This window comes from Oncorhynchus mykiss, chromosome 19 (assembly GCF_057628025.1).
Source record: "Oncorhynchus mykiss isolate SJ-2025 chromosome 19, ASM5762802v1, whole genome shotgun sequence".
NCBI lineage: Eukaryota > Metazoa > Chordata > Actinopteri > Salmoniformes > Salmonidae > Oncorhynchus > Oncorhynchus mykiss.
This window is the reverse complement of record NC_143040.1, coordinates 17581635-17600062: the sequence shown is the minus strand read 5'-3', so window position 1 is coordinate 17600062 and position 18428 is coordinate 17581635. Positions and strand designations below refer to the sequence as shown.

The window sequence follows — 18428 nt, the reverse complement described above, 5'->3', positions numbered from 1 at the left end:
GACGGAAGCTATACTGTTACACTTGCAATACTAAAGTGCCTATAAGAACATCCAATAGTCAAAGGTTCATGAAATACAAATGGTATAGAGGGAAATAGTCCTATAACTCCTATAATAACTACAACCTAAAACTTCTTACCTGGGAATATTGAAGACTCATGTTAAAAGGAACCACCAGCTTTCATATGTTCTCATGTTCTGAGCAAGGAACTTAAACGTTAGCTTTCTTACATGGCACATATTGCACTTTTACTTTCTTCTCCAACACTTTGTTTTTGCATTATTTAAACCAAATTGAACATGTTTCATTATTTATTTGAGGCAAAATTTATTTTATTGACGTATTATATTAAGTTAAAATAAGTGTTCATTCAGTATTGTTGTAATTGTCATTATTACAAATAAATTTAAAGAATCGTCCGATTAATCAGTATCAGATTTTTTTGGTCCTCCAATAATCGGTATCGTCGTTGAAAAATCATAATCAGTCGACCTCTATAACACACACACCACATTCCATGATAGCGTATAAAAACTTCAGACTGACAAGTAGCGCTTTGGCACCTGTGTGTGTGTGTTTTCTAGGATCACAGGTAATGAAAGAAACAACACCAGCGCTGTCATCACCTCTCGATGTTTCCTGATCCCATCATCAGGAGTAGCAGCCTTGTTGCGAGTCGCTTGGCATCTGGGTGTGACCTTGTTAACTGTCGGGGTAATTCACTTTAACCAACGGGGAGAGGGGATGATAAATTATTAGCGGTGGAAGATTTTGTTCACATTTTATTAAATTGGCCTGTCAGAAGGGGTCGGCCAAATTATCTGGGGCCTCGTTTATTGGAGGCTGGCCATATTGCTACATCTGTTACAATTATTTATAATTTCTAGCTCAGTCGGACGGAGGGAAAAAAAGAAGAAGAACAACCAACCAGAGTTTTTTCGGTCGGCATCGGCCACGTAAAGCAATTTACAAATTATCTGATGAGGGACTGTTTTAGTTCTTTCCTCCCTCGTTTTCTAAGCCAAAGCAGAAGAGAACGGGGAGGGATGAGAGGAGGGAGGGGAGGGGAGGGATGAGAGGAGGGAGGGGAGAGGAGGGAGGGGAGGGAGAGAGAAGGGGGAGAGAGCGAAAAAAAAAGAGAGAGAGAGAGAGGCGCGCTGTAATTACCGAACACGATTAGGTTCTTCTGGGAACTTATCTGGCGCTCGTGGCCCTGGTAAAATGCGGCAGGAACATATGGAGGAGGCTTGTGATTGTGCTCCCTGAAGCTCGTGACCCGTCTGCTGCTGAGCCCTTCAGCTGAATTTAAATGAGCAGTGCCATGGCTAATGTTCTACACATGCACCATTTATGCCACAAAACAAATCTGATCACTGTTAATTATGGAGCAGCTATAACCAGGGCAGGCCCTACCTCATATCTGTGGCAACGCCGGGCTCTCTCTGCCTGTGTCTCCGATGCTGTTGGAGAGGTAGGCTAGGGTAACGCATGGACGGGACGGGGGGTTGTGGTGGAGTTGGGTGGTACTGGAGGGCGCATGGGGGTGTGTTTGTGTAACCCCCCCAGTTCAGATGCAGTGGGCTGTGTTAGTCTGGATGGTGGTTCCTGAGTGGAAGTGGGTTGTGCTGGAGGACCTAATGGAAGGACAAGACAGGGGCAGTGTGTGTGTGTGTGTGTGTGTGTGTGTGTAGTGCTGCTGGGTCCACCCACACAGTCTGTCTGACCTGTGTGCCTGCAGCACATGGCTGTGGTTGGTTAATGAGGAGAGCTGCAGTACACAGGGCTCCCTTCTAATGAGACCACTTGAGCTATTAAATCACAACACTGGAGTCCATGTTGAGTCCATGTCATTACTGTCTCAGGTCTAATATATGGGCTCTCATCTGCTGCCAGACACAGAGCCCTGACTCTGGGTGGTTCACTGGGTGAGAGCGTGGCGCTAGCAACGCCAGGGTCGTGGGTTCCATTCCCACGGGGGTCGCACACACTCCAAATAAATTCATTATGACACAAAGTATGAAGTCAAAGTCATTAAATGATGGAAAAACATGGCTCTATTTAAATGAAGGTAGCTTTACCGTAGGTTGCAACAAAATGGCTTTCAGTCCACAACTGGCAGAAGTTTCCCTCTATTGCTCTGCCTTCCATTAGGCTCCACTTTCCACTTCATCATTTTTGGGGTGTTTTCATGTAAATCGATTTTGTTACGTTTCTAAATTCCAACCCGACATCACGGCTTCCACTTCCATCAATCTGCTTTTGTAGCATTACGATTTCATAGATCCTATCTGAGAACCAACTATTAATGCTTTCCCCTCTGAGCCTCTGTCCACCATCACTAACCATCTAAACATTAAAAAAACACACACATCTTCCATTCTTCACTAGGTCTATAACTCCACAGGATCCAGGGGTATGTCATGTATGATGATGATGATGAGGATGAGGATGCTGATCAAAAGAAGCACCTCTCCTCATCCAAACCTGACCCTGGCGGAACAGAGCGGCGGGCGAGTGGGGAGTGATACCTGAATTATACATCTGACAGACAGCGCCTGATTCACTAACACTAAACAAGGATTAGATGGAGGCAGATGTTATAGGAAGAGGCATGGCTGTATAGCTGAGGGAAAGGAGGGAAGGATCCAGGCAACTAAAGTACCTTTTACTTAGAAGAAAATAGGAGAATAAGAAAGAGAGAAAAAGTGTTGTTAACGCAGCTAGCACCCTATTCCCTTCAGAGTGGCAACAAGTAGTGCACTATATGAGAATAGGAGGCCGAGTTCCAAGTTGACGAAAAGGACAATAGGTGTCCTTCTAAAATCCCCCTCTTCAACCTAGTCCCAACTTCATTGGACTGACTGAGAGCCTCATCTTCCCACCTCCTTCATTTCCAACGCTGATGAGGGGCTTCGCTAGTGAGCTCTGCTTTGAACGGCTGCCCACACAATTAAGAAGTCACTGTTCATTTAGATGGCTGTCCAGAAAAGCCTGAGGTCTGCTATGTATTCTAATGTGGGTTCTACTAATCACTGCTTTACTGTAGCCAGCCAGAGAAACAGTAGCTAGCTACCCTGTGTGCAATGTGGTGACAGTGTGGGCTGATTGGGCTACGGCTACAAAACTCTGCTGGTGGCCACTGATCACTTGTGGGGGTTTCCCCAGTCTCCTTGGTTGCGGTGGCAGCCGCCAATCTGGCAACCGCTCGATCCAACCTGGCAACCCATCATCTAGGCTGGTGTGTGGCTGAGCTGAGTCACCTGGGCTGCTGGGTTGTCAGACCACAGCCAGAACCTTCAGGCTGAATAGAAGAACAGGGCACAGGGCCATCTTCTAGACTCTATGGAGACCTGTCTCGGTCTGTCTGCAGTGTACTCGCTGACTCACATAAAGGCACAAAGGCATCCAACTATCGAGATGAATGGCTAGCAAAGAACTAGCAAGCTCGTTGTGAGAAACTCTCACAAGGATACAACTATGGTACAAGAGGAAGTTTTAGTAGGATCACTGGCCGTTCCTTCAAAACAAATGGAGATCAATCAAAAGCAGATGTAAAACTAGATTTCACCTACTTCCCAACTCCAAATCATTAACACAACTTTCACCTGAATTCTGCATTCCAGTACAAATGTGTAGATGAAGGTACCAGAGGTACTACAGTAGCTATAGAAAGTAGACAAGATTGAAGTCCAGATTGACATCGTCTGACTACTAGACAGACTGATTCCTATTCAGACTTGACCTGCTTCAGTCCCAGAGGCAGCATTGAGCATTGGCTGTAAAGTGTTAACTCCACTTCAGACATGGAGACAGAAGACAGACAGTAGTTATCTAGCAGAGCATGGCAACATAACACACAAGGGGTGTTTTTTTCACCTCCTGCACCCCCTTCCTCCTGCCTTCCTCTCCCTCCGAGAAAGTAGTGTTCAAAGCCGTCGCTCTTCCCTCTCTTTCCCCGTATTCAAATGAGTGTGGCGCTAGCTACGTCTCCCCCCGCCCGGCGCTCCCCCAGCCATCAGCACTTTGATCATCTCCAACAGGTAACTTCCAAACATTTCAAATTAAAATAAATCTCCGGCTAACAACCGGTGCATTAGAATTTAACAGGTGTTCGGCGAGAGGAAGTCGTTATGGAATTAGCTATTTACGCTGGAATACACACACGCCCTGTCAGTGCAATTATAGCCTGGGAAACGGAGAGGCCTCTCCCTCCTGACTGGCTGGGATACCTTGGGACGATAATCTGATCTGTTCACTTTGATGTCAGTAGGTAAGGAAAGTTAAGAGACAAAGCAGCCCAGGCGCCGGCTACATGTGCTCTGGGTAAACACTATTTAATATTGATGCCACGCATCGGTTTTGATGCATAAAGATGCCCGAAAATTATGTGATCTGAGTTTCTTATGATGGAGGATTGATGGATGGATGGATGGACGGATGGATGGATGGATGCTTACTGGGGTGGAAGACTGAGAGACAGGGGTGCCTTGTATTGGCAGTGTCAGAAAGAACACACACACACAAAGACTTGTAACACACACGCGCAAAAACCCTCAGTTATAAACATGCATGCACACACACCACACACCGGCCTGGAACGCGTCTCCTCTAGAACGTAGTATTAATTACTGGGGTAACACTGCATAGCTGGACTTAATTGCTCGCTAATTGATCCATTTATATTTCAGCATTCATTCGGCTGAATTAACAGGGTTAAGTGAGACAGAGGCAATTGTAACTCACTTAACATTTGCACTGATATCTTCTGACTTCCTGTCCGGGGCGATGCTATCTGGAGGATTACCACCCGTCAAATTAGACAAACACAATCAATTTGTAAAGCAGCGAATAGCAAACCGTTCTGCAAGGTGTAACACTGCTCAGATCAGCACCTGTATGTATAACATATCTCAGAGTAGGAGGGCTGGTCTAGGATCAGTTTTAGATTATACCTTTAGATTATAAATCAATAAGATTACATGGCCAGGGTGGACCTGATCCTAGATCAGCAATACGACCGCCTGATATTGTCTTGCTACTGTTGTGGATCTATGGACCGTGACTGACCATGTGTGGTCTAACCAATAGGGAGGATGACTGATAAACGCATCATTAAAAGATATTAAGCGCTACTTTGGTTGATGGAGCTGGACAGACAGACAGACAGCATCTTGTTACTCTCTACCCTCTGGGTGTGAGTTGAGAAAGGGGGAGAGCTGACACCATCACTACTCAACACCATTACCCATCTCCAATTAAACCTGGGCAGAGGGGAATGGCAAAATGGATGCTGCTTCTATGATTCTATCACCTGAAGAGAATTTTTAATTGAGTCCCAGTCTAGATAGAGAGACATTGGTGGGAGGAGAGCGAGAGAGAGAGAGAGAGAGAGAGAGAGAGAGAGAGAGAGAGAGAGAGAGAGCCCCAAGAGAGGAGAGAGATCAGAAATCTACATGAAAGACACTGACATTGGGCTTGAACAGAAATGGGAAGATCAGAAGATCAAGGGTGGGCTGGATATCAAGCCAAGCGCCTGATAAGCATCTCTCTGTCTCTAAAGACCACCCCCACAACGGGCTATGGTGGGCATTTCACCACCCACACACTCCTGCCAGGCCGGACAATAATTACACACTGGTTGAGTGTCAGGGGGTCGGAGGTTAGAGGTATGTCTATATCAAGGGTGGTGTAAGTGCTGGACCATTATAAACAACTTAGACGTGACATGGGTCAAAATAAACATTCATTATTTCATCAGGCAATACTTAAAGTGTGAAAGTGCATGCAGTGGCGTGCATAAACACACACACACAGATCGGTCTGCAATGAAGAACTTCTGAGGTAGACAATATGGACACTCAGTTCACTGCCTCTGGCTGTACAGCACTCTCAATATAATCCCTGAGAAGTGTGACGCAAAATGTCTTCAACTTGCCTCTAGCTCAAACCTCTGACAGCTCACCTCAAAGTGTTTAGAGTTGGTCTGCCTGGCTGGGGGACCGGCTGGGGCCATGGTCTGTGGAAGCTGCTGCTGGTTGTGTGTCTGCTGTTGTTGTTGTTGCTGTAGCTGGCCTTGGAGCTGCACAATCTGCTGTTCCTTCTGGCCCAGCTGGGTTGTCAGGGCGACGTGACTCTGGCGGAGCCGGCCCTCGTTGGATTTGAGCGCCTGGTAACATATGCTCAGCTCGTTGTAGAGCTGTGGCCACAAGTAGAGGAGAGGGAGAGAAAACAGAAACACTCATCACATCGGGTGCTGACGGGACAGAGAGTCGTGACAACGATCGTTCTCCTATTTCCATGGAGAAGACGAGAGGACAGATGCTATGATCATCTGGAAGGAGGGAGGGAGAGAGAGAAGGAAAAAGGGGGTGAAGGAGAAAGTGGGAGAGTAGTGGAAAGTGTAAAACCAACCCCCTGACTGGACAGATTTTTTATCCATGTTTGTCCCACCACCTCTCCACACAGAAACTCCTGTTACAGACAGGGCTTACAGTGAGTGGCTTGGCAACCATGAGATTGGCACAACGTTGAACTTCTGAAGAGAGAACATGTTTACTGCCTCACTGTATTACCACTGTAAAGACAACACATTGTCAGCTTGCCTTATGGTGATGTGGTTTTGGGGGGTTGGTGATGTGGTTTTGGGGGGGTGGTGATGTGGTTTTGGCGGGGTGGTGATGTGGTTTTGGGGGGTTGGTGATTTGGTTTTGGCGGGGTTGGTGATGTGGTTTTGGCGGGGTTGGTGATGTGGTTTGGGGGGGGGGGTGATTTGGTTTTGGCGGGGTGGTGATGTGGTTTTGGGGGGTTGGTGATTTGGTTTTGGCGGGGTTGGTGATGTGGTTTGGGGGGGGGGGTGGTGATGTGGTTTTTAGTGATTTCATGGTGATTTTACTGATAGGAGCTGGTGTCTCCGTTGTGGTCATGTTTGTTAGAGTGTTAGGGGGACTGGTTGAGTGTGATGTCGTGTGGTATTGTATGGTTGAGTGTGATGTCGTGTGGTGGTGTATGGTTGAGTGTGATGTCGTGTGGTATTGTATGGTTGAGTGTGATGTCGTGTGGTGGTGTATGGTTGAGTGTGATGTCGTGTGGTGGTGTATGGTTGAGTGTGATGTCGTGTGGTGGTGTATGGTTGAGTGTGATGTCGTGTGGTATTGTATGGTTGAGTGTGATGTCGTGTGGTGGTGTATGGTTGAGTGTGATGTCGTGTGGTAGTGTATGGTTGAGTGTGATGTCGTGTGGTGGTGTATGGTTGAGTGTGATGTCGTGTGGTGGTGTATGGTTGAGTGTGATGTCGTGTGATAGTGTATGGTTGAGTGTGATGTCGTGTGGTGGTGTATGGTTGAGTGTGATGTCGTGTGGTAGTGTATGGTTGAGTGTGATGTCGTGTGGTGGTGTATGGTTGAGTGTGATGTCGTGTGGTGGTGTATGGTGTGGTAGTGAACGGTTGAGTGTGATGTTGTGTGGTGGTGTATGGTTGAGTGTGATGTCGTGTGGTAGTGTATGGTTGAGTGTGATGTCGTGTGGTGGTGTATGGTTGAGTGTGATGTCGTGTGGTAGTGTATGGTTGAGTGTGATGTCATGTGGTAGTGTATGGTTGAGTGTGATGTCGTGTGTTAGTGTATGGTTGAGTGTGATGTCGTGTGGTGGTGTATGGTTGAGTGTGATGTCGTGTGGTGGTGTATGGTGTGGTAGTGAACGGTTGAGTGTGATGTTGTGTGGTGGTGTATGGTTGAGTGTGATGTCGTGTGGTGGTGTATGGTTGAGTGTGATGTCGTGTGGTGGTGTATGGTTGAGTGTGATGTCGTGTGGTGGTGTATGGTGTGGTAGTGAATGGTTGAGTGTTATGTCGTGTGGTAGTGAATGGTTGAGTGTGATGTCGTGTGGTAGTGTATGGTTGAGTGTGATGTTGTGTGGTGGTGTATGGTGTGGTAGTGAATGGTTGAGTGTGATGTCGTGTGGTGGTTTATGGTTGAGTGTGATGTTGTGTGGTGGTGTATGGTTGAGTGTGATGTCGTGTGGTGGTGTATGGTTGAGTGTGATGTCGTGTGGTGGTGTATGGTTGAGTGTGATGTCGTGTGGTGAAGTAACCGTATTATAAAAGGTGGTATTGGTATTTGTGTTAGTACTGTGTACTATGGGTAGAGTGTATTAGTACTGTGTGTTATGGGTAGAGTGTATTAGTACTGTGTATTAGTACTGTGTGCTATGGGTAGAGTGTGTTAGTACTGTGTGTTAGTACTGTGTGCTATGGGTTGTGTGTATTAGTACTGTGTGCTATGGGTAGAGTGTATTAAATCAAATCAAATCAAATTTTATTTGTCACATACACATGGTTAGCAGATGTTAATGCGAGTGTAGCGAAATGCTTGTGCTTCTAGTTCCGACAATGCAGTAATAACCAACAAGTAATCTAACTAACAATTCCAAAACTACTGTCTTGTACACAGTGTAAGGGGATAAAGAATATGTACATAAGGATATATGAATGAGTGATGGTACAGAGCAGCATAGGCAAGATACAGTAGATGGTATCGAGTACAGTATATACATATGAGATGAGTATGTAAACAAAGTGGCATAGTTAAAGTGGCTAGTGATACATGTATTACATAAGGATACAGTCGATGATATAGAGTACAGTATATACGTATGCATATGAGATGAATAATGTAGGGTAAGTAACATTATATAAGGTAGCATTGTTTAAAGTGGCTAGTGATATATTTACATCATTTCCCATTATTAAAGTGGCTGGAGTTGAGTCAGTGTCAGTGTGTTGGCAGCAGCCACTCAATGTTAGTGGTGGCTGTTTAACAGTCTGATGGCCTTGAGATAGAAGCTGTTTTTCAGTCTCTCGGTCCCAGCTTTGATGCACCTGTACTGACCTCGCCTTCTGGATGATAGCGGGGTGAACAGGCAGTGGCTCGGGTGGTTGATGTTCTTGATGATCTTTATGGCCTTCCTGTGACATCGGGTGGTGTAGGTGTCCTGGAGGGCAGGTAGTTTGCCCCCGGTGATGCGTTGTGCAGACCTCACTACCCTCTGGAGAGCCTTACGGTTGAGGGCGGAGCAGTTGCCGTACCAGGCGGTGATACAGCCCGCCAGGATGCTCTCGATTGTGCATCTGTAGAAGTTTGTGAGTGCTTTTGGTGACAAGCCAAATTTCTTCAGCCTCCTGAGGTTGAAGAGGCGCTGCTGCGCCTTCTTCACAATGCTGTCTGTGTGAGTGGACCAATTCAGTTCTGTCTGTGATGTGTCTGTGATGTGTATGCCGAGGAACTTAAAACTTGCTACCCTCTCCACTACTGTTCCATCGATGTGGATAGGGGGGTGTTCCCTCTGCTGTTTCCTGAAGTCCACAATCATCTCCTTAGTTTTGTTGACGTTGAGTGTGAGGTTATTTTCCTGACACCACACTCCGAGGGCCCTCACCTCCTCCCTGTAGGCCGTCTCGTCGTTGTTGGTAATCAAGCCTACCACTGTTGTGTCGTCCGCAAACTTGATGATTGAGTTGGTGGCGTGCGTGGCCACGCAGTCGTGGGTGAACAGGGAGTACAGGAGAGGGCTCAGAACACACCCTTGTGGGGCCCCAGTGTTGAGGATCAGCGGGGAGGAGATGTTGTTGCCTACCCTCACCACCTGGGGGCGGCCCGTCAGGAAGTCCATACCCAGTTGCACAGGGCGGGGTCGAGACCCAGGGTCTCGAGCTTGATGACGAGCTTGGAGGGTACTATGTTGTTGAATGCCGAGCTGTAGTCAATGAACAGCATTCTCACATAGGTATTTCTCTTGTCCAGATGGGTTAGGGCAGTGTGCAGTGTGGTTGAGATTGCATCGTCTGTGGACCTATTTGGGCGGTAAGCAAATTGGAGTGGGTCTAGGGTGTCAGGTAGGGTGGAGGTGATATGGTCCTTGACTAGTCTCTCAAAGCACTTCATGATGACGGAAGTGAGTGCTACGGGGCGGTAGTCGTTTAGCTCAGTTACCTTAGCTTTCTTGGGAACAGGAACAATGGTGGCCCCCTTGAAGCATGTGGGAACAGCAGACTGGTATAGGGATTGATTGAATATGTCCGTAAACACACCGGCCAGCTGGTCTGCGCATGCTCTGAGGGCGCGGCTGGGGATGCCGTCTGGGCCTGCAGCCTTGCGAGGGTTAACACGTTTAAATGTCTTACTCACCTCGGCTGCAGTGAAGGAGAGACCGCAAGTTTTCGTTGCAGGCCGTGTCAGTGGCACTGTATTGTCCTCAAAGCGGGCAAAAAAGTTATTTAGTCTGCCTGGGAGCAGGACATCCTGGTCCGTGACTGGGCTGGATTTCTTCCTGTAGTCCGTGATTGACTGTAGACCCTGCCACATGCCTTTTGTGTCTGAGCCGTTGAATTGAGATTCTACTTTGTCTCTGTACTGGCGCTTAGCTTGTTTGATAGCCTTGTGGAGGGAATAGCTGCACTGTTTGTATTCGGTCATGTTACCAGACACCTTGCCCTGATTAAAAGCAGTGGGTCGCGCTTTCAGTTTCACGCGAATGCTGCCATCAATCCACGGTTTCTGGTTAGGGAATGTTTTAATCGTTGCTATGGGAACGACATCTTCAACGCACGTTCTAATGAACTCGCACACCGAATCAGCGTATTCGTCAATGTTGTTGTCTGACGCAATACAAAACATGTCCCAGTCCACGTGATGGAAGCAGTCTTGGAGTGTGGAGTCAGCTTGGTCGGACCAGCGTTGGACAGACCTCAGCGTGGGAGCCTCTTGTTTTAGTTTCTGTCTGTAGGCAGGGATCAACAAAATGGAGTCGTGGTCAGCTTTTCCGAAAGGGGGGCGGGGCAGGGCCTTATATGCGTCGCGGAAGTTAGAGTAACAATGATCCAAGGTCTTTCCACCCCTGGTTGCGCAATCGATGTGCTGATAAAATTTAGGGAGTCTTGTTTTCAGATTAGCCTTGTTAAAATCCCCAGCTACAATGAATGCAGCCTCCGGATAAATGGTTTCCAGTTTGCAAAGAGTCAAATAAAGTTCATTCAGAGCCAACGATGTGTCTGCTTGGGGGGGGATATATACGGCTGTGATTATAATCGAAGAGAATTCTCTTGGTAGATAATGCGGTCTACATTTGATTGTGAGGAATTCTAAATCAGGTGAACAGAAGGATTTGAGTTCCTGTATGTTTCTTTCATCACACCATGTCACGTTAGTCATAAGGCATACGCCCCCGCCCCTCTTCTTACCAGAAAGATGTTTGTTTCTGTCTGCGCGATGCGTGGAGAAACCTGTTGGCTGCACCGCCTCGGATAGCGTCTCTCCAGTAAGCCACGTTTCCGTGAAGCAAAGAACGTTACAGTCTCTGATGTCCCTCTGGAATGCTACCCTTGCTCGGATTTCATCAACCTTGTTGTCAAGAGACTGGACATTGGCAAGAAGAATGCTAGGGAATGGTGCACGGTGTGCCCGTCTCCGGAGTCGTTTTTTGGGTCGCTGCATGGGATCCACTCCGTTGTCCTGTTTGTAAGGCAGAACACAGGATCCGCGTCGCGAAAAACATATTCTTGGTCGTACTGATGGTGAGTTGACGCTGATCTTATATTCAGTAGTTCTTCTCGACTGTATGTAATGAAACCTAAGATGACCTGGGGTACTAATGTAAGAAATAACACGTAAAAAAACAAAAAACTGCATAGTTTCCTAGGAACGCGAAGCGAGGCGGCCATCTCTGTCGGCGCCGGAAGTATTAGTACTGTGTGTTAGTACTGTGTGCTATGGGTAGAGTGTGTTAGTACTGTGTGCTATGGGTAGAGTGTATTAGTACTGTGGGCTATGGGTAGAGTGTATTAGTACTGTGTACTATGGGTAGAGTGTATTAGTACTGTGTGTTAGTACTGTGTGCTATGGGTAGAGTGTATTAGTACTGTGTGTTAGTACTGTGTGCTATGGGTAGTGTGTGTTAGTACTGTGTGTTAGTACTGTGTGCTATGGGTAGAGTGTATTAGTACTGTGTATTAGTACTGTGTGCTATGGGTAGAGTGTGTTAGTACTGTGTGTTAGTACTGTGTGTTAGTACGGTGTGTTAGTACGGTGTGTTAGTACTATGTGCTATGGGTAGAGTGTATTAGTACTGTGTGCTATGGGTAGAGTGTATTAGTACTGTGTACTATGGGTTGTGTGTATTAGTACTGTGTACTATGGGTAGAGTGTATTAGTACTGTGTGTTAGTACTGTGTGCTATGGGTAGAGTGTATTAGTACTGTGTGTTAGTACTGTGTGCTATGGGTAGAGTGTGTTAGTACTGTGTGCTATGGGTAGTGTGTGTTAGTAATGTGTGTTAGTACTGTGTGCTACGGGTTGTGTGTATTAGTACTTTGTGTTAGTACTGTGTGTTAGTACTGTGTGTTTGTACGGTGTGTTAGTACTGTGTGCTATGGGTAGTGTGTGTTAGTACTGTGTGTTAGTACTGTGTGCTATGGGTTGTGTGTGTTAGTACGGTGTGCTATGGGTAGAGTGTGTTAGTACTGTGTGCTATGGGTAGAGTGTGTTAGTACTGTGTGCTATGGGTAGAGTGTATTAGTACTGTGTACTATGGGTTGTGTGTATTAGTACTGTGTACTATGGGTAGAGTGTATTAGTACTGTGTGTTAGTACTGTGTGCTATGGGTAGAGTGTATTAGTACTGTGTGTTAGTACTGTGTGCTATGGGTAGAGTGTGTTAGTACTGTGTGCTATGGGTTGTGTGTATTAGTACTGTGTGCTATGGGTAGAGTGTATTAGTACTGTGTGTTAGTACTGTGTGCTATGTGTAGTGTGTGTGTTAATACTGTGTGTTAGTACTGTATGCTATGGGTAGTGTGTGTTAGTACTGTGTGCTATGGGTAGAGTGTGTTAGTACTGTGTGCTATGGGTAGTGTGTTAGTACTGTGTGTTAGTACTGTGTGCTATGGGTAGAGTGTATTAGTACTGTGTGCTATGTGTAGTGTGTGTTAGTACTGTGTGCTATGGGTAGAGTGTGTTAGTACTGTGTGCTATGGGTAGTGTGTGTTAGTACTGTGTGCTAGGGGGAGAGTGTATTAGTACTGTGTGTTAGTACTGTGTGCTAGGGGGAGAGTGTATTAGTACTGTGTGTTAGTACTGTGTGCTATGGGTAGTGTGTGTTAGTACTGTGTGTTAGTACTGTGTGCTATGGGTAGTGTGTGTTAGTACTGTGTATTAGTACTGTGTTCTATGGGTAGTGTGTGTTAGTACTGTTTGTTAGTACTGTGTATTAGTACTGTGTGCTATGGGTACTGTGTGTTAGTACTGTGTGTTAGTACTGTGTATTAGTACTGTGTGCTATGGGTAGAGTGTGTTAGTACTGTGTGTTAGTACTGTGTGCTATGGGTAGAGTGTATTAGTACTGTGTGCTATGGGTAGAGTGTGTTAGTACTGTGTGTTAGTACTGTGTGTTAGTACTGTGTGTTAGTACTGTGTGCTATGGGTAGAGTGTATTAGTACTGTGTTGTTACTAATAGCTAATAGCAGGTGGTGTCTGCTGTGTGAGCCTCTTCCTGGTTGCAGAGGACTCTGGGTATTGTAGTGTAAATGAATAGAGTGGTAATATATAGTATAGTTAGTCACCTTCTGATAAGAGGTGGTGTCTGCAGTGTGAGCCTCTTCCTGGTTACAGAGGACTCTGGGTATTGTAGTGTAAATGAATAGAGTGGTAATATATAGTATAGTTAGTCACCTTCTGATAAGAGGTGGTGTCTGCAGTGTGAGCCTCTTCCTGGTTACAGAGGACTCTGGGTATTGTAGTGTAAATGAATAGAGTGGTAATATATAGTATAGTTAGTCACCTCCTGATAAGAGGTGGTGTCTGCAGTGTGAGCCTCTTCCTGGTTACAGAGGACTCTGGGTATTGTAGTGTAAATGAATAGAGTGGTAATATATAGTATAGTTAGTCACCTCCTGATAAGAGGTGGTGTCTGCAGTGTGAGCCTCTTCCTGGTTACAGAGGACTCTGGGTATTGTAGTGTAAATGAATAGAGTGGTAATATATAGTATAGTTAGTCACCTTCTGATAAGAGGTGGTGTCTGCAGTGTGAGCCTCTTCCTGGTTGCGTAAGACTCTCTGTGTGTCCAGGTTGAATCCTTCTAGCTGCTGGATGAGCTGGGCCTGCTCTGCAGCATGTTCACTACTCTGTCTGTACAGGGCCTGCACCTCCTGCAGCTCACGCCTGCGTAGAAACACATGCACAACGCAACATCAAATACCTACTATACAAACATATTCAAAACATAAAGAATTTGTGGCATAATGACACAAGACGTTACTAAAGTACAATGACATCTTCAATCACTTCTAACACACAGAGCGTTTCCCTGAGCCGGATGTGACTGGCTGACATCTCTCAGTGACACCACGTTAAGACACAGAGTAGTTAAAAAAGGTGAGATTACCCACAAAGGCTCCTGGGTTTTCACCGTTTTATCATATTGACTAAAGCTTAGCCAAAGCCTGCACCATTTCCCCTCCTCTCTCCCTGACTCTGCCTCTACAAAGCTCTCCAAAGCACATCTAGTATGCAGGGCTTATCAACTGGTTCTAGACGAGGATGTGCGTGTCGCCTCAGAGCCTCGGGGTGGAGAGACGGCTAGAGCCTCTCGCACACACTGTCGCACACACTCTCGCACACACTACTCTAAACGGGTTTAACTGAGACTTTTGTGGATAATGAAAGCCACATAAAAGTAAATCTAATTTAGCAAGATTATGAATTGATATTGGACGTATTTTAATTGAGGGTCATTTCACTGTACAATTTATACTTACAAGGTATACAAAACCAACATGACAGACCAATTTATACTTACAAGGTATACAAAACCAACATGACAGACCAATTTATACTTACAAGGTATACAAAACCAACATGACAGACCAATTTATACTTACAAGGTATACAAAACCAACATGACAGACCAATTTATACTTACAAGGTATACAAAACCAACATGACAGACCAATTTATACTTACAAGGTATACAAAACCAACATGACAGACCAATTTATACTTACAAGGTATACAAAACCAACATGACAGACCAATTTATACTTACAAGGTATACAAAAACAACATGACAGACCAATTTATACTTACAAGGTATACAAAACCAACATGACAGACCAATTTATACTTACAAGGTATACAAAACCAACATGACAGACCAATTTATACTTACAAGGTATACAAAACCAACATGACAGACCAATTTATACTTACAAGGTATACAAAACCAACATGACAGACCAATTTATACTTACAAGGTATACAAAACCAACATGACAGACCAATTTATACTTACAAGGTATACAAAACCAACATGACAGACCAATTTATACTTACAAGGTATACAAAACCAACATGACAGACCAATTTATACTTACAAGGTATACAAAACCAACATGACAGACCAATTTATACTTACAAGGTATACAAAACCAACATGACAGACCAATTTATACTTACAAGGTATACAAAACCAACATGACAGACCAATTTATACTTACAAGGTATACAAAAACAACATGACAGACCAATTTATACTTACAAGGTATACAAAACCAACATGACAGACCAATTTATACTTACAAGGTATACAAAACCAACATGACAGACCAATTTATACTTACAAGGTATACAAAACCAACATGACAGACCAATTTATACTTACAAGGTATACAAAACCAACATGACAGACCAATTTATACTTACAAGGTATACAAAACCAACATGACAGACCAATTTATACTTACAAGGTATACAAAACCAACATGACAGACCAATTTATACTTACAAGGTATACAAAACCAACATGACAGACCAATTTATACTTACAAGGTATACAAAACCAACATGACAGACCAATTTATACTTACAAGGTATACAAAACCAACATGACAGACCAATTTATACTTACAAGGTATACAAAACCAACATGACAGACCAATTTATACTTACAAGGTATACAAAACCAACATGACAGACCAATTTATACTTACAAGGTATACAAAACCAACATGACAGACCAATTTATACTTACAAGGTATACAAAACCAACATGACAGACCAATTTATACTTACAAGGTATACAAAACCAACATGACAGACCAATTTATACTTACAAGGTATACAAAACTAACATGACAGACCAATTTATACTTACAAGGTATACAAAACCAACATGACAGACCAATTTATACTTACAAGGTATACAAAACCAACATGACAGACCAATTTATACTTACAAGGTATACAAAACTAACATGACAGACCAATTTATACTTACAAGGTATACAAAACTAACATGACAGACCAATTTATACTTACAAGGTATACAAAACCAACATGACAGACCAATTTATACTTACAAGGTATACAAAACCAACATGACAGACCAATTTATACTTACAAGGTATACAAAACCAACATGACAGACCAATTTATACTTACAAGGTATACAAAACCAACATGACAGACCAATTTATACTTACAAGGTATACAAAACCAACATGACAGACCAATTTATACTTACAAGGTATACAAAACCAACATGACAGACCAATTTATACTTACAAGGTATACAAAACCAACATGACAGACCAATTTATACTTACAAGGTATACAAAACCAACATGACAGACCAATTTATACTTACAAGGTATACAAAACCAACATGACAGACCAATTTATACTTACAAGGTATACAAAACCAACATGACAGACCAATTTGAATGCATGAAAAATATTGCCTGTGATTTACGTCATTGTGCATTGTATCCATGACGATGCCAAATCACAGACGTCATGGCACATCGCACAGCAGTTTACATTTATTTTTAATGCAAGGTGTCCAAGAGTGACCTGAAAGGCGTCTGTCACATACAATGTATTTTTATAAGGTTTTATTATCTGACCTGAGTTGGGTGACGTGTTGGTCCCTCTGTGCCACCTCCTTCTGCCTGGAGGAGAGGAGGTCTGTCAGGCTGCTGCACTGGCCCTGAAGGTCTGCCACCTGCCGCTGGGCATCGCTCAGATCACCCTCCATCTCCTGCCATGGTGGAGGACAAGAAGAGGACTATCAGTCAATCAATCAACTAATCAAATGTACTTGTGTCTGTTTACAGCAACAGTCGTCACAAAAACATGCTGTAAAGTCCACAGACCACAGGTGTCAAACTCATTCCACGGAGGACCGAGTGTCTGTGGGTTTTCGCTCCTCCATTATACTTGATTAAGGAATTTAGGTCACTGATTAGTAAGGAACTCCCCTCACCTGGTTGTCTAGGTCTTCACTAAAAGGAAAAGCCTAAAAGCAGCAGACACTAGGCCCTCCAGGGAATTGGTCTAGAGGAAGCGACTCTGTTTTGTGTTTTTTTTTTGTGACGGTGACCGTTTGTATTCCTCAGTGGATTTGGTAAAGGCTTGGTGTTCCTGTTCCTAAATGAGCTTCAGAACGGCGTAGATGTGCTAATACAAAAGTCCACGTGAAAACAACGGCCAGAGGCCAGGACACAGTGTGTGACCCGTCTCTACCCTGACGGAGTCCTCTACGACGTTACGTGTTGATGTTGTGTTGCTGGACTCCACTAATGGCCAAACAACTCTTACCATTAAGAGCCAGAGAGATAAGAGGTCTGAGAGTGTCTGAGCACTGAGGGTCATCTTAAAACTTCACAAGAGACTCTCTCCTTTTAACGAGAGGCTACAATTACAGCAGGGCAGACCCGGCCGCCTGGCATCAAACACACAGGGGGCATCGGGACAAGTCTGACTGTAATTAAAAACAGCTTCAATCACCGACGCCGGTGAAATTAATGGCCGCAATTTAATGGCAGCAAATTAGCCACCGTGAAAGATGGCGCTAAGGATGTAGCGATAACACTACTAGTACATAAACAATATCAGTGCATAGTTGTGACTTCTTGTAACTTTTTAATGTTCCAATCTTGAACAGACTTATCGTTCTAAATTGGTGTAGAATCCTTGTGCATTCCATGTGTTCCACCCATCTCTCAGAGTTGCATGGTATTAAAGCCTGGTCAGGAGCAGAGCCAGGTGACTGTCTGTCTGTCTGTGTCTGGTAATGTGATTGATGTGCGTAGTGGAGTTGTTACTAGGGACTGGCCCTGTCATAATTACACCCTGGCCCTGACTTATTCAAAGCCCTCTCTTTCTCTCTCCTCCTCCTTCCCTCCCTCTCTACCTGTCTCTCTCTATCTCTCTCTCTCTGTCTGCCTGTCACTCTCTCTGTCTGCCTCCCTCTCTCTCTGCCTGCCTGTCTGCCTCTCTCTGCCTGCCTGTCTCTCTCTCTCTCTTTCTACCTGTCTCTCTCTCTGTCTGCCTCTCTCTCTGTCTGTCTGCCTCTCTCTCTGTCTGTCTGCCTCTCTCTCT

At 44.7% G+C, this 18428-nt stretch overlaps 1 protein-coding gene across 1 annotated transcript in view; it reads right to left on the bottom strand.

The window, feature by feature from the left end:
- LOC118960365 (centlein) overlaps window positions 1-18428 on the bottom strand; it is a 135772-nt gene that overhangs the window by 104501 nt on the left and 12843 nt on the right. The window contains exons 8-10 of the mRNA XM_090210302.1: window positions 16952-17085; window positions 14048-14210; window positions 5964-6197 (exon numbers count right to left, since the gene is read on the bottom strand). Of these exons, the coding sequence (XP_090066428.1) occupies window positions 5964-6197; window positions 14048-14210; window positions 16952-17085 (531 nt within the window). The remainder of the gene's footprint in view (window positions 1-5963; window positions 6198-14047; window positions 14211-16951; window positions 17086-18428) is intronic.